Source organism: Oncorhynchus tshawytscha, linkage group LG02 (genome assembly GCF_018296145.1).
Source record: "Oncorhynchus tshawytscha isolate Ot180627B linkage group LG02, Otsh_v2.0, whole genome shotgun sequence".
Classification (NCBI taxonomy): Eukaryota; Metazoa; Chordata; class Actinopteri; order Salmoniformes; family Salmonidae; genus Oncorhynchus; species Oncorhynchus tshawytscha.
The window spans coordinates 32,388,911-32,405,560 of record NC_056430.1 but is presented as its reverse complement, the minus strand read 5'-3'; the positions used below and the strand labels follow the sequence as shown (position 1 = coordinate 32,405,560).

The 16,650-nt window shown below is 43.6% G+C and overlaps 1 protein-coding gene across 4 annotated transcripts in view; it reads right to left on the bottom strand.

Moving 5' to 3' along the window:
- LOC112217738 (AMP deaminase 2-like) overlaps window positions 1–16,650 on the bottom strand; it is a 106,145-nt gene that overhangs the window by 8,677 nt on the left and 80,818 nt on the right. For all 4 annotated transcript variants that reach the window (XM_024378237.2, XM_042296842.1, XM_042296835.1 and 1 more), the window contains exons 2-14: window positions 15,493–15,632; window positions 12,696–12,826; window positions 12,004–12,072; window positions 5,244–5,361; window positions 4,701–4,887; window positions 4,397–4,538; window positions 4,185–4,274; window positions 3,825–3,954; window positions 3,338–3,532; window positions 3,070–3,201; window positions 2,730–2,893; window positions 2,421–2,547; window positions 2,075–2,238 (exon numbers count right to left, since the gene is read on the bottom strand). In XM_024378237.2, the coding sequence (XP_024234005.2) occupies window positions 2,075–2,238; window positions 2,421–2,547; window positions 2,730–2,893; window positions 3,070–3,201; window positions 3,338–3,532; window positions 3,825–3,954; window positions 4,185–4,274; window positions 4,397–4,538; window positions 4,701–4,887; window positions 5,244–5,361; window positions 12,004–12,072; window positions 12,696–12,826; window positions 15,493–15,632 (1,789 nt within the window). The remainder of the gene's footprint in view (window positions 1–2,074; window positions 2,239–2,420; window positions 2,548–2,729; window positions 2,894–3,069; window positions 3,202–3,337; window positions 3,533–3,824; window positions 3,955–4,184; window positions 4,275–4,396; window positions 4,539–4,700; window positions 4,888–5,243; window positions 5,362–12,003; window positions 12,073–12,695; window positions 12,827–15,492; window positions 15,633–16,650) is intronic.

Sequence of the window (16,650 nt, the reverse complement as noted above, 5' to 3'; positions counted from 1 at the left end):
TCAACCACACTGCACACTGCCCTAACCCATCTGGACAAGAGGAATACCTATGTGAGAATGCTGTTCATCGACTACAGCTCAGCATTTAACACCATAGTACCCTCCAAACTCGTCATCAAGCTCGAGACCCTGGGTCTCGACCCCACCCTGTGCAACTGGGTACTGGACTTCCTGACGGGCCGCCCCCAGGTGGTGAGGGTAGGTAACAACATCTCCACCCCGCTGATCCTCAACACTGGGGCCCCACAAGGGTGCGTTTTGAGCCCTCTCCTGTACTCCCTGTTCACCCATGACTCCGTGGCCATGCACGCCTCCAACTCAATCATCAAGTTTGCGGACGACACTACAGTGGTAGGCTTGATTACCAACAACGACGAGATGGCCTACAGGGAGGAGGTGAGGGCCCTCGGAGTGTGGTGTCAGGAAAATAACCTCACACTCAACGTCAACAAAACAAAAGAGATGATTGTGGACTTCAGGAAACAGCAGAGGGAGCACCCCACTAACCACATCGATGGGACAGTAGTGGAGAGGGTAGTAAGTTTTAAGTTCCTCGGCGTACACATCACGGACAAACTGAATTGGTCCACCCACACAGACAGCGTCGTGAAGAAGGCTCAGCAGCGCCTCTTCATCCTCAGGAGGCTGAAGAAATTCGGCTTGTCACCAAAAGCACCCACAACCACCCGAGCCACTGCCTGTTCACCCCGCTATCATCCAGAAGGCGAGGTCAGTACAGGTGCATCAAAGCAGGGACCGAGAGACTGAAAAAGAGCTTCTATCTCAAGGCCATCAGACTGTTAAACAGCTCATGTTACTCATCTCATATGTATATACTGTACTCGATACCATCTACTGCATCTTGCCTATGCCGTTCTGTACCATCACTCATTCATATATTTTTATGTACATATTCTTTATCCCTTTACACTTGTGTGTATAAGGTAGTAGTTTTGGAATTGTTAGGTTAGATTACTCGTTGGTTATTACGGCTTTGTCGGAACTAGAAGCACAAGCATTTCGCTACACTCGCATTAACATCTGCTAACCATGTGTATGTGACAAATACATTTTATTTGAACATCCATCACTCCTGTGTTCCAATGGCACGTTGTGTTAGCTAATCCAAGTTTATCATTTTAAAAGGCTAATTGATCATTAGAAAACCCTTTTGCAATTATGTTAGCACAGCTGAAAACTGTTGTCCTCATTAAAGAAGCAATAAAACTGGCCTTTAGACTAGTTGAGTATCTGGAGCATCAGCATTTGTGGGTTCGATTACAGGCTCAAAATGGCCAGAAACAAAGACCTTTCTTCTGAAACTCTTCAGTCTATTCTTGTTCTGAGAAATGAAGGCTATTCCATGCGAGAAATTGCCAAGAAACTGAAGATCTGGTACAACGCTGTGTACTACTCCCTTCACAGAACAGCGCAAACGGGCACTAACCAGAATAGAAAGAGGAGTGGGAGGACCCGGTGCACAACTGAGCAAGAGGACAAGTACATTAGTGTCTAGTTTGAGAAACAGAAGCCTCACAAGTCCTCAACTGGCAGCTTCATTAAATAGTACTCGCAAAACATCAGTCTCAACGTCAACAGTGAAGTGGCGAATCCGGGATGCTGGCCTTCTAGGCAGAGTTCCTCTGTCTAGTGTCTGTGTTCTTTTGCCCATCTTAATCTTTTATTTTTGTTGGCCAGTCTGAGATATGGCCTTTTCTTTGCAACTCTTCCTACAAGGCCAGCATCCTTGGATTAGCTAACACAATGTGCCATTGGAACACAGGAGTGATGGTTGCTGATAATGGGCCTCTGTACGCCTATGTAGATATTCCATTAAAGAATCAGCCGTTTCCAGCTACAACAGTCATTTACAACATTAACAATGTCTATACTGTATTTCTGATCAATTTGATGTTATTTTAATTGACAAAACAAGGACATTTCTAAGTGATCCCAAACCTTTGAACAGTAGTGTATATACAAAACACATGAAAATCTAGTTTTTGACTGCACTGGGCCTTTATTTATTTTTTATAGTCGTCTTTGTGCTGAGGTTCGTTAAGCAGCCTGGTACCTGCGCAGGTGGTTGAGCACGGCCATGTTGGCATAGGTGTAGTAGAGGTAGTAGGAGTAGGGAGGGTTGTCCTCCTCTGTCCAGTCGGCTGGCAGGGGGCTGTCCATGTTGAAGATGTGGTGCTCCGGCTTGGACTCGTCATCCACACTGTCAAAGCCCACCACCTGACAACATACAGTTATACAACAATAAGTTATGGTAAAACAGTACCTGGAGTGTATGAATGAGGTGGGGCCCTAAGTTCTTTCTGACCGGAAGAAAATGCATCTCAAGTGTCTGGATATGTTAGGTGTAGGGAAAGGGAGAATCCTACTTTGTTGACTGTAGTGCTGTGTGAGCGACTCACATGCTGTAGGAAGAGGTGCAGCTCAGGGTGGCTGCGTGGGTTAATGGTGACCTCAAACAGTGGCATGAAGATGTTCTCCATCATCTCCTGGAAGTTAGCCAGTTGCTTCTTGGTGCGGTACACATCACTGCAGTCAGAGGAGTGTTAATCATATGGAAGATTATTATCGTTCACATTCATTCATAGTATTCATTCAAAGATAATACTTGTCACAAATACAAGGAGAGGTTTACATCCAAGAAAAGCTGATAAAAGGTAGATGAGTATAACTGCTTTGTTGATGCTGTAGTAGGTAGAGGTACTACTCACAAAAGGCGGGGCACTTGGATGAGCCAGCGCACGTTGTCAGAGTAGACTTGGTGTTTGACGGCCCACTGGGCCAGCTTGTCCCACTCGTCCCGGGAGCGGCCGTAGATGGACAGACGCAGCTCCACATTCTGGTACTTACTCTCCTCTAGGTCAGCCATCACCTCCTGATGGAACACCAACAACGCATTAGAGACATCAATGTCATTGTATTAATGTCTGTGAATTAAGACTTCAGGGCCACATTTTCTCTTAATATCAATGTGCATAACTATGTGGGGTGAACTAACTCAAACACCACTGTTTGTATGGCTGTTTAAGGTAGCATGGGATGGTTTCAGACCTTGATCATGTGGCCAAAGTATTTGCCCTCGATGTGGTTGTCTGTCTTGATGAAGATCTCTCTCAGGATGGATTCTCCGATGGGGTTGTATTTGGCATTGAACTTGTCGAAGCGATGGAACGTGTTGCGGTCCTGAGAATAGACAGGGGACACTTACGATGCCACTCTTCTTCCCCCAATTCTCCTACCCCTCTCTCTTTAAACAATTCTCCTACCCCTCCCTCTCTAACAATTCTCTTTCCCCCTCCCCTCTCCCCCTGCTCCTCACCGCGTGCATGTCCAGTGTGTCCACACTCAGGTCAAAGGCAGTCAGGTTCATGCTCTCAAACACCTCCATGAGGGTCTGTCCCCGCCCGTGCTCCATGTGGACTATCTCCCCAGGATACTTCTTCATGGCTCGTTTGATAAAGCGCAGCAGGTGCTTCTGGTTCATACAAGATGAGGCATGGATGTGGGTGTCCACCTGGGGGCAGAGGGAGAGACAGGGTCAACAACAATGAGATGTTGAGGATGGATGCCAGAAAGACAATACAAAAAGCCTGAGTTAGTTAGCACTTAGCAGTGGTGTATCTTCATTGGTCACTATACCAAGGAAAAAGTGGGAGACTACTTCCAGATATATTTCACTCCAACAATGTGGAGTGACGAACTGATATTGAACACTTTGCAGGTTTTATAGAGATGTTGTAGATCAAGAAGCTGTTGGATGCTGTAGTGTTGTGAACGGTTGTTGTGTCAGTGTTGTTGTGTGTCACCTTGCGGATGTTGTAGAAGTCGCGGTGAGGAACCTTCTTCTGGGCTGCCAGCTCCTTCATCTCGTTCAGCAGGATGTGCATCTGGAACTTAGAGCTCAGGTATTGCAGCCGGCGGTAGCAGAACGACTTTCTACACACACACACACACACACACACACACACACACACACACACACACACACACACACACACACACACACACACACACACACACACACACACACACACACACACACACACACACACACACACACACACACATACACATACACATACACATACACACACACACACACAGTACTAATGAGACAACAGATGTGACTAATGTTAACTGTAAGGCCAGTGACCAGTAACACTCACACTGGTCCGTTAATGATGAGAGCCATCATGACATTCATGTCAGCGATGTACTCCTTCAGGTCTGGGTAAGGCAGGTCCAACTCTGTACTCCTGGAAATTAGGATGGAGAATTTCGGTTACACACTCTCTCTTACACACACGTAGAAGCAGACTAGCCCATCACACACTTCACACCAAAAACTGAAAACAAGCAGACTCAAACACAAACCCACTTCTCCATGGGGCTCTTCTTGGTGTAAACATGCATGACCCCATCCACCATCTTACAGCTGTACCCTGTGTCTGCAGGCATGTTCTTGGTGTCCTGGTTTTCATAGGGGTGAGTCTCTGAGACAGGGGGGTGGACTGGAGCATCTGTGGGAGACAGCGGGGAAGGGAGAAAAGTTCACCATACTATTATACATCACAACTTCATTTTCATTCACAATTTCACAAAGTAACTCATTTGCTAAAGAAACCCTACAGCTATGCCCTGTGTGTCATACCAAATGTGTCAGGTGTGTGAGTATGTCATACCTGCATCAACGGGGGTCTCAGGGATCTCCTCATAAATGCGTAGGTCCAGGGGCTTCTCTCCCAGCTCTCCCAGCTCGTGGGCAGTGGTCTTACAGAAGTTCTGAATGGACAGAGCAATGTACTTCTCCCTGATGAACAGGGCCTTTACCACACATTTAGCTGCATCCACCAGGTCTGTGAAGGGCACCTGGTCAGGGCAGAACGGTACAAGTCAGGCATAGTCTACAGTGATTAAGAGTGTGGCTGAGTGGGTAACAATTTCACAATTCTAGACAACATGCTGTCCCCACTGGAGACTGGGGTTCACTACCCGGTCCAGGCTCTCATTTCTGAACTACTTCCTCTGTATATCCAACTGTCTAAGTCCAAGCACTACCAAACCCACCTCAATAGACTTGTTGACTGAATTGGTTTACCTTTCATAGTAAGCATGTGGCACACCAACTAGTACTTGGAATGAGAAACCACTGCATGATAAAACACTGATCAGGATGGACTATGACTGGATTTATTCTATCAAGTTGTTTAGTCAGCGGCTCTCACCCCACACTTCTCCTCCCCTGATATTGAGACACGCTGGTACTCTCGCTCCATCGGTAATACTCTCTCCTTCATCCAGCCATCATCTGTCCTGTCCACACCACCCAGCTCATTCATAAACCTACAGGGAGAGAGAAAGGGTAAAGAAAAGATTAGGATAGGAGAGAGCATGGGGTTTAGGTATGACGTAGGGAAATAGAAATCTCATGTAAATAGTTTTGCAAAGCACCTATGAAAATATATGAATCAATACTTTATTGGCAGGTTTAGTTGGACATATGTCTCACTTAGAGGTCGACCGATTAATTAGGGCCGATTTCAAGTTTTCATAACAATCGGTAATCTGAATTTTTGGACACCAATCATGGCCGATTACATTACAGGAAGGAGTGCAGCAAGGAGCCAAGGTAAGTTGCTAGCTAGCATTAAACGTATCTTATAAAAAACAATCAATCTTAACATAATCACTAGTTAACTACACATGGTTGATGATACTCGTTTATCTAGCTTGTCCTGCATTGCATATAATCGATGCGGTGCCTGCTAATTTATAATTGAATCACAGCCTACTTCGCCAAACGGGTGATTTAACAAGCGCATTCGCGCATGCACCAATGTGTACCTAACCATAAACATCCATGCTTTTCTTAAAATCAATACACAAGTATATATTTTTTTAAACCTGCATATTTAGTTAATATTGCCTGCTAACATGAATTTCTTTTAACTAGGGAAATTGTGTCACTTCTCTTGCGTTCTGTGCAACAGAGTCAGGGTATATGCAGCAGTTTGGAATTATTTTTTACAATTTTTAAACCTGCATATTTAGTTAAAATAAATGTTAGCAGGCAATATTAAACTAGGGAAATTGTGTCACTTCTCTTGCGTTCATTGCACGCAGAGTAGGTATATGGGTATATGCAACAGTTTGGGCCGCCTGGCTCGTTGCAAACTAATTTGCCAGAATTTTACGTAATTATGACATAACATTGAACATTGTGCAATGTAACAGCAATATTTAGACATATGGATGCCACCCATTAGATAAAATACGGAACGGTTCCGTATTTCACTGAAAGAATAAACGTTTTGTTTTCAAAATGATAGTTTACAGATTTTACCGTATTAATGACCTACGGCTGGTATTTCTGTGTGTTATTATATTATAATTAAGTCTATGATTTGATAGAGCAGTCTGACTGGGCGGTGGTAGGCAGCAGCAGGCTCGTAAGCATTCATTCAAACAGCACTTCACTGCGTTTGCCAGGAGCTCGTCGCTTTGCTTGAAGCATTGCGCTGTTTATGACTTTAAGCCTATCAACTCCCGAGATTAGGCTAGCAATATTATAGTGCCTATTAGAACATAAAATAGTCAAAGGGATATGAAATACAAATGGTATAGAGAGAAATAGTCCTATAATAACTACAACCTAAAACTTCTTAACTGGGACTATTGAAGACTCATGTTAAAAGGAACCACCAGCTTTCATTTGTTCTCATGTTCTGAGCAAGGAACTTATATGTTAGCTTTTTTACATGGCACATATTGCACTTTTACTTTCTTCTCCAACACTTTGTTTTTGCATTATTTAAACCAAATTGAACATGTTTCATTATTTATTTGTGACTAAATTGATGTTATTGATGTATTATATTAAGTTAAAATAAAAATGTTCATTGTTCATTCAGTATTGTTGTAATTGTCATTATTACAAATATATATTATAAAAATCGGTATCGGCTTTTTTTGGTCCTCCAATAAATCGGTATCAGAGTTGAAAAATCACAACCGGTCGACCTCTAGTCTCACTGTCTTTATGTCTCTCTGTGAATTGCGCCTGAGCTGTTGAATATTTGCAGTTAGACGGAAGGATTATTTCGGTCATGAATACCAAGGCATGTCTAAGATTTGTTTTTAAGATATTTAAGATGAACATTAAAAGACCAGGGCTGTACCAATGTAGTGGAATCGTGGTGCAGGATTTCCATTAGGAAAATCAGGCGCTGGACAAGTAAGAGGAAATATTTTAATTTATCTGACATTTGAGAAATGTTCTGGTCATCCATATGCATTGGGTGCGTAACCTAATAAGGCGTCCACCCACGCAGCTAGCGCCATCAATAAACCAGGGATATTGGCCAAATGAGCCACATTTTCATTCCTTAAAAACAGCCTATAACAAATGATAAAAACGCTATTCCTTGTGTTTCCATTTATAGCCTATTGGTTTTAAATTCCCGAAAACAATAATTGTCCTCCCCACAGTTCAGCTGTCAGAGATTTGAGCACTAAATGCATTAGGGCATTGCATGCATAGACCTACAGGGTTAGGTGTCCACTGCATGGTATTAATATAACAAATATACATAGAGTACCAGTCAAAGGTTTGGACTCACTTACTCATTTTTTCTCACTTACTCATTTTGTCACTTACTCAAGAGTTTTCTTTATTTTTAATATTTTCTACATTGTCAAATCAAATCAAATGTGTCACATGCGCCAAATACAACAGGTTACAGTGAAATGCTTACTTACAAGCCCTTAACCAACAATGCTTTAAGAAGTTTTCAGAAAAAAAGAGAAAACAAAACTAACAAAGAACTAAACAGCAGCAGGAAAATAACAATAGCAAGGCTATATACAGGAGGTACGGAGTCAATGTGTGGGGACACCGGTTAGTTGAGGTAATTGAGGTAATATGCACATGTAGGTAGAGTTAAAGTGACTATGCATAGATAATAAACAGAGAGTAGCAGCAGCGTAAAAGAGGAGTCTGGGTAGCCCTGTTAAGAAGCCTCTTGGACCTAGACTTGGCACTCCGGTACTGCTTGCCGTGCGGTAGCAGAAAGAACAGTCCATGACTAGGGTGGCTGGAGTCTTTGACATTTTTTAGGGCCTTCCTCTGACACAGCATGGTATAGAGGTCCTGGATGGCAGGGAGCTTGGCCCCAGTGATGTACTGGGCTGTACGCACTACCCTCTGAAGTGGCCAAGCAGTTGCCATACCTGGCAGTGATGCAACCAGGATGCTCACGATGGTGCAGCTGTAGAACCTTTTGAGGATCTGAGGACCCATGCCAAATCTTTTCAGTCTCCTGAGGGGGAATAGGCTTTGTCGTGCCCTCTTCACTACTGTCTTAGTGTGTTTGGACCATGATAGTTTGTTGGTGATGTGGATGCCAACGAACTTGAAGCTCTCAACCTGCTCCACTGCAGCCCCGTCGATGAGAATGGGGGCGTGCTTGGTCCTCCTTTTCCTGTAGTCCACAATCATCTCCTTTTTCTTGATCACATAGAGGGAGAGGTTGTTGTCCTGGCACCACACGGCCAGGTCTCTGACCTCCTCCCTATAGGCTGTCTCATTGTTGTTAGTGATCAGGCCTACCATTGTTGTATCATCGGCAAACTTGATGATGGTGTTAAGAGTCGTGCCTGGCCATGCAGTCATGAGTGAACAGGGAGTACAGGAGGGGACTGAGCACGCACCTGAGGGGCCCAAGTGTTGAGGATCAGCGTGGCGGATGTGTTGTTACCTACCCTTACCACCTGGGGGCAGCCTGCCAGGAAGTCCAGGATCCAGTTGCAGAGCGAAGTGTTTTATTCCTAAGGTCCTTAGCTTAGTGATGAGCTTTGAGGGCACTATGGTGTTGAACACTGAGCTGTAGTCAAAGAATAGCATTCTCACAAGGGTGTTCCTTTTGTCCAGGTGGAAAGGGCAGTGTTGAGTGCAATAGAGATTGCATCATCTGTGGATCTGTTGGGGCTGTATGCAAATTGGAGTGGGTCTTGGGTTTCTTGGATAATGGTGTTCATGTGAGCCATGACCAGCCTTTCAAAGCACTTCATGGCTACAGAGTGTTACGGGTCGGTAGTCATTGAGAAGGTTACCTTAGTGTTCTTGGGCACAGGGACTAAGTTGGTCTGCTTGAAATATGTTGGTATTACAGACTCAGATATAGACAGGTTAAAAATGTCAGTGAGACACTTGCCAGTTCGTTAGCGCATGCTCGGACTACACGTCCTGGTAATCCATGTTGACCTGTTTAAAGGTCTTACTCACATCGGCTAAGGAGAGTGTGATCACACAGTCGTCCGGAACAGCTGATGCTCTCATGCATGGTTCAGTGTTACTTGCCTCGAAGTGAGCATAGAAGTAATTTAGCTTGTCTGGTAGGCTCGTGTCACTGGGGAGCTCGCGGCTGTGCTTCCCTTTGTAGTTTGTACTAGTTTGTAAGCTCTGCCACATCCAATGAGCATTGGAGCCGGTGTAGTACAATTCAATCTTAGTCCTGTATTGACGCTTTACCTGTTTGATGGTTCGTCGGCGGGCATGGCGGGATTTCTTATAAGCTTCCGGGTTCAAGAATAATTGTAGAATAATAGTGAAGACATCAAAACTATGAAATAACACATATGGAATCAAAAAAGTGTTAAACAAATCAAAACATATTTTACATTTGAGATTCTTCAAAGTAGCCACCCTTTGCCTTGATGACAGCTTTGCATACTCTTGGCATTCTCTCAACCAGCTTCACGAGGTTGTCACCTGGAATGCATTTCAATATACAGGTGTGCCTTGTTAAAAGTTAATTTGTGGAATTTCTTTCCTTCTGAATGCTTTTGAGCCAATTGTGTTGTGTCAAGGCAGGGTTGGTATTCAGAAGATAGCCCTATTTGGTAAAAGACCTAGTCGATATTATGGCAAGAACAGCTCAAATAAGCAAAGAGAAACGACAGTCCATCATTACTTTATGACATGAAGGTCAGTCAATCCAGAAAATGTCAAGAACTTTGAAAGTTTCTTCAAATGCAGTCGCAAAAACCATCAAGCGCTATGATGTAACTAGCTCTCACGAGGATCACCATAGAAAATGAAGATCCAGAGTTACCTCTGCTGCAGAGGATAAATTCATCAGAATTAACTGCACCTCAGATTGCAACCCAAATAAATGCTTCAAAGGGTTCAAGTAACAGACACATCTCAACATCAACTGTTCAGAGGAGACTGCATGAATCAGGACTTCATGGTCAAAATGCTGCAAAGAAACCACTACTAAAGGACACCAATAAGAAGAGACTTGCTGGTTCAAGAAACACGAGCAATGGACATTAGACCGGTGAAAATCTGTCCTTGAGTCCAAATGTGACCAATGTCTTTGTGAAACACAGAGTAGGTGAAAACCCTAGATGATCTATGCATGTGTGGTTCCCACAGTGACTGGTGACACTGTCTGTGATATATTTAGAATTCAAGGCACACTTGATGGCTACCAAAGCATTCTGCAGCAATACACCATCCCATCTGGTTTGCGCTTAGTGGGATTATCATTTGTTTTTCAACAGGACAATTAAAAAAAAAAATGTTAAACCTTCATTTAACTAGGCAAGTCAGTTAAGAACAAATTCTTATTTTCGATGACAGCCTAGGAACAGTGGGTTAACTGCCTTGTTCAGGGGCAGAACTACAGCTTGGAGATTCAATCTTGCAACCTTTCGGTTACTAGTCCAAAGCTCTAACCACTAGGCTACCTGCCACCCCAATGACCCAACACACCTCCAAGGTGTGTAAGGGCTATTTGACCAAGAAAGAGAGTGATGGAGTGCTGCATCAGATGACCTGGCCTCCACAATCACCTGACCTCAACCTAATTTAGATGGTATGGGATGAGTTAGACTGCAGAGTGAAGGAAAAGCAGCCAACAAGTGCTCAGCATATGTGGGAACTCCTTCAAGACTGTTGGAAAAGTATTCCTCATGAAGCTGGTTGAAAGAATGCCAATAGTGCGCAAAGCTGTCATCAAGGCAAAGGGTGGCTACTTTGAAGAATCTAAAATCAAAAATATATTTAACACTTTTTTGATTACTACATGATTCCATATGTGATACTTCATAGTTTTGATGTCTTCACTATTATTCAACAATGTAGAAAATAGTAAAATAAAGAAAAACCCTTGAATGAGTAGGTCTCCAAACATTTGAATGGTACTGTATAAAGGAAGATAACCTTTGGCCTAGCACCAGAGAGAGAGAGAGAAGGAGATATGCTGGTGGCATGCTACAACACCGACATCCTTGTCAGAAGGCTACGTTTGCTATACAGATACAGCCTTACAGGAGGCGGCTAATTCACCAATTGTTTTACGCGGCATCACTCAATAGAATTTTGAAAGATTACCTTCTAAAGTAATTCGCAGTACTTTATTAAAGTGTAACAGACTACTGAGACTTTATGGAAGAAATAAGTTGTTTCATGATCTTTTTGGACTGAATATCAGCCCTGCACCTCAGAGGGATTCCCGAGTGGCGCAGTGGTCTATGACACTGCATCTCAGTGCAAGAGGTGTCACTACAGTACCTGGTTTGAATCCAGGCTGCATCACATCCAGCCTTGATTGGGAGTCCCATAGGGCGGCAAACAATTGGCACAGCCTCGTCCGGGGTAGGCCGTCATTGTAAATAAGAATTTGTTCTAAACTGACTTGCCTAGTCAAATAAAGGTTAAATAAATAAAATGACTCAACATCACCTGTGATGACAATACATCATCTGTAGGGGGCAGCACACAGGGAACTCATATTTTGCAAATGGAGTTGGAGTGGAACATTCTCAATATATAACAAAATTATACATTTAAAATTAAACTCTTCAGCAAATGAGCGCCAAGGACTGTACATACGTACAGGTAAAAACTTGACCTTATGCATTCACAAGATTGTTAGGAAAAGGCAAAAGATAGAGAGAGACAAAGTATAGCTCACTCACTCTAGGTCGGCAGCGCTGTCAATTTTCATGAACTCCTGTTTGATGCGGAGCAGGATCTCTGGCTCAAGCCTGGCGTGGTGCGGAGTGCATGGCGGCAAGGCCAGGTCAGAGGGGTACAGGTAAGACAAAGCACAAGGAAGGGGGAGAGGGGGGAGGGGGGGGCACATACACACATTTAAACACACAAGCACAGAAAGAAAGACAGAGAGGATGCAAATACAGTTACACAAACAAAACACACAAGAGAACAACAGTAACGCACATGACACACACAAAGGGGATCAGGGTGTGAAGGGTGGTCAGATGAAATGGGACAAACAGAGAAACATGATCAGTTAGCAGTGGAACAGACAGTATACCTTGGTATACCTTGGTCACATGACCCTGCTGCGGTGAGTGGAGCAAGGATTCCTAAGTGTGTCAGATCCCCCCTGAGATTGGCTCAGTGGAACAGGCCATCACACCCCATCAACCCAGACAGAACCCCCCTTCTCCTGTGGGTGGAACAGGCTGGAACACCAGGATGTGAATGCTACTGACTGACTCCATTAGCTGTTTACTTATGTTAGTCAGCTGGCCTGCTTAAAAGTGACATGATGGAAGCTGTTGAGGGTGCTTGTGTGCCTGTGGGTATAGGGAGTTGTGTTGGTGTGTATGTGAGTGTGCATGTCTGCTGCTGTGTGTGTCCCTACTTGATGTCCTGGCTGATCTGCCTCTCCAGGCGTTGGCGTCTCTCCTCCAGCTGCTCGATGGGGCTGTCCTCAGGGAACTCATAAGGAGCGGTGCGCATCTCACTCTCCGTCAGGCTACGAGTGAACAGCTCCTGAGAGATACACAGAGTCCAATAAACATTAGAACACACACACACACACACACACATTACACACACAGGAAGAGTTTACTTAACATTAGAACACACACACATTACACACACAGGAAGAGTTTACTTAACATTAGAACACACACACTCATTACATACACAGGAAGAGTTTACTTAACATTAGAACACACACACATTACACACACAGGAAGAGTTTACTTAACATTAGAACACACACATTCATTACATACACAGGAAGAGTTTACTTAACATTAGAACACACACACATTACACACACAAGAAGAGTTTACTTAACATTAGAACACACACACATTACACACACAAGAAGAGTTTACTTAACATTAGAACACACACACACATTACACACACAAGAAGAGTTTACTTAACATTAGAACACACACACACATTACACACACAAGAAGAGTTTACTTAACATTAGAACACACACACACACACACACGTATTTGGAAAGTGCTTGACAGTGGTGGAAAAAGTACTCAATTGTCATACTTTAGTAAAAGGAAAGATACCTTAATAGAAAATGACTCAAGTAAAAGTAAATGACACCCAGTAAAACTCTACTTGAGTAAAATTCTAAAAGTATTCGGTTTTAAATATACTTAAGTATCAAAAGGAAATGTAATAGTAAAAGTACAAATAACTTCAAATTCAAACAGCACCATTTTCTTGTTTTTCAAAATCACGGATAGCCAGCGGCACACTCCAACACTCAGACATAATTTACGAACGAAGCATGTGTTTAGTAAGTCCGCCAGATCAGAGCCAGTAGGGATGACCAGGGATGTTCTTTTGATAAGTGTGTGAATTGCACCATTTTCCTGTCCTGCTAAGCATTCAAAATGAAATGAATACTTTTGGGTGTCAGGGAAAATGTATGGAGTAAAAAGTACATCATTTTCTTTAGGAATGTAGTTAAGTAAACGTTGTCAAAAATATACAGTGGGGCAAAAAAGTATTTAGTCAGCCACCAATTGTGCAAGTTCTCCCACTTAAGAAGATGATAGAGGCCTGTAATTTTCATCATAGGCACACGTCAACTATGACAGACAAAATGAGAAGAAAAAAAATCCAGAAAATCACATTGTAGTATTTTTAATGAATTTATTTGCAAATTATGGTGGAAAATAAGTATTTGGTCACCAACAAACAAGAAAGATTTCTGGCTCTCACAGACCTGTAACTTCTTCTTTAAGAGGCTCCTCTGTCCTCCACTCGTTACCTGTATTAATGGCACCTGTTTGAACTTGTTATCAGTATAAAAGACACCTGTCCACAATCTCAAACAGTCACACTCCAAACTCCACTATGGCCAAGATCAAAGAGCTGTCAAAGGACACCAGAAACAAAATTGTAGACCTGCACCAGGCTGGGAAGACTGAATCTGCAATAGGTAAGCAGCTTGGTTTGAAGAAATCAACTGTGGGAGCAATTATTAGGAAATGGAAGATGTACAAAACCACTGATAATTTCCCTCGATCTGGGGCTCCACGCAAGATCTCACCCCATGGGGTCAAAATGATCACAAGAACGGTGAGCAAAAATCCCAGAACCACACGGGGGGACCTAGTGAATGACCTGCAGGGAGCTGGGAACAAAGTAACAAAGCCTACCATCAGTAACACACTACGCCGCCAGGGACACAAATCCTGGAGTGCCAGACGTGTCCCCCTGCTTAAGCCAGTACATGTCCAGGCCCGTCTGAAGTTTGCTAGAGAGCATTTGGATGATCCAGAAGAAGACTGGGAGAATGTCATATGGTCAGATGAAACCAAAATATAACTTTTTGGTAAAAACTTAACTCGTCGTGTTTGGAGGACAAAGAATGCTGAGTTGCATCCAAAGAACACCATACCTACTGTGAAGCATGGGGGTGGAAACATCATGCTTTTGGGGCTGTTTTTCTGCAAAGGGACCAGGACGACTGATCCGTGTAAAGGAAAGAATAAATGGGGCCATGTATCGTGAGATTTTGAGTGAAAACCTCCATCCATCAGCAAGGGCATTGAAGATGAAACGTGGCTGGGTCTTTCAGCATGACAATGATCCCAAACACACCGCCCGGGCAATGAAGGAGTAGCTTCGTAAGAAGCATTTCAAGGTCCTGGAGTGGCCTAGTCAGTCTCCAGATCTCAACCCCATAGAAAATCTTTGGAGGGAGTTGAAAGTCCGTGTTGCCCAGCAACAGCCCCAAAACATCACTGCTCTAGAGGAGATCTGCATGGAGGAATGGGACAAAATACCAGCAACAGTGTGTGAAAACCTTGTGAAGACTTACAGAAAACGTTTGACCTCTGTCATTGCCAACAAAGGGTATATAACAAAGTATTGAGATAAACTTTTGTTATTGACCAAATACATATTTTCCACCATAATTTGCAAATAAATAAATTAAAAATCCTACAATGTGATTTTTTTTCTCATTTTGTCTGTCATTGTTGAAGTGTACCTATGATGAAAAGTACAGGCCTCTCTCATCTTTTTAAGTGGGAGAACTTGCACAATTGGTGGCTGACTAAATACTTTTTTGCCCCACTGTAAATACTAAAGTAAAGTACAGATACACCATCAAAGTATTTTTACTGAAGTACTTTACACCACTGTTGACAACACAGTCACTGTGCTCTCACCTCAGCAATCTCCTTGTACTTTCCGTCCATGGATGTACGCAGGTTGATGGGGAAGTGTTTGAGTGTGTGACTGATGGGTGTCCCAGGGAGGGAGCGCTGAGGATTCAGGGGCTTGGCCTGCCCTGCTACACCACGCAGATCTAGATGGAGGGAGAGCGGTGGAGAGGAAGATAGAGAGAGGCAGTGTTAAACAACAAATAATAAACATTCCAAAAAAGACAACAAAAAAGAAAAAAACAAAGTTAAACAACAGGGAGGGAGAGGCAGACGGAGTGAGTTGTTATTGCATGGATTTGCAACATTTAAACACTGTCTGATATTTCACAGCCACAACTCTTGTGCCATCACCTCCAACATAGGACTACACTAGTATACTCCACTCCGGCCCTCTTCTCTCTCAACTACAGCCTTGTCTCTCAGCAGCAGTGTTGTGCTCTGTATACAGCACAGAGGAGCTTCCCTACAGTATGACAGCTTCAGTGGTGTGTTAGTCTCTCCACAGCACTGCTGGCCCTTTGAGCTGTGTCTCTGTTGGCTGCCCACTGCATTGTGTGTCAGGCAGCAGCAGGAGGAGTGGTGTCTGTGTGTGTGGCAGTAGACTCTGTGGTATATAGCCCACCCTAAGGGTCATTCAGATGGATGCTCAATAACAAGATAAATGTTGTCAGATGCCAGACACCCGTTGCCATGGAGACCTGGTCTGGAGAGAGGGGAGGAGAGGTTGAGGGGAGGAGCACAATAACAGAACCTTCCCCTGAGACGGACGCTGCTGGGTGAGAGAGTACACACTACACTGGCAGGCAGGCAGGCAGAGAACAAAGACCCCACTGTGTATGTCCCATTGAAAACAGAGAGAGAGAGAGAGAGATGGGGGATTAGTAACCAAAAGATGAGCGATGAGCTCAAGAGCCACGTGATAGTTTGCTAAACTGTGTGTGTGTGTTTTCAGAGAATGCTACTTTGGCATGATGATCCCATAAGGCCTTTATACTGGAGGGGACTCCTGAGATACAGAGGGTTACATTTTAAGACAGACAAGCCCTGTAAATGAGTGTGTCCCACAGCATGCTCTGCTACACCTAATCACCCCATGAAAGATGCCAGAGCAACTGGACTCATCACTAACACAGACATACAGACTCTGGCCTCCATTACAGT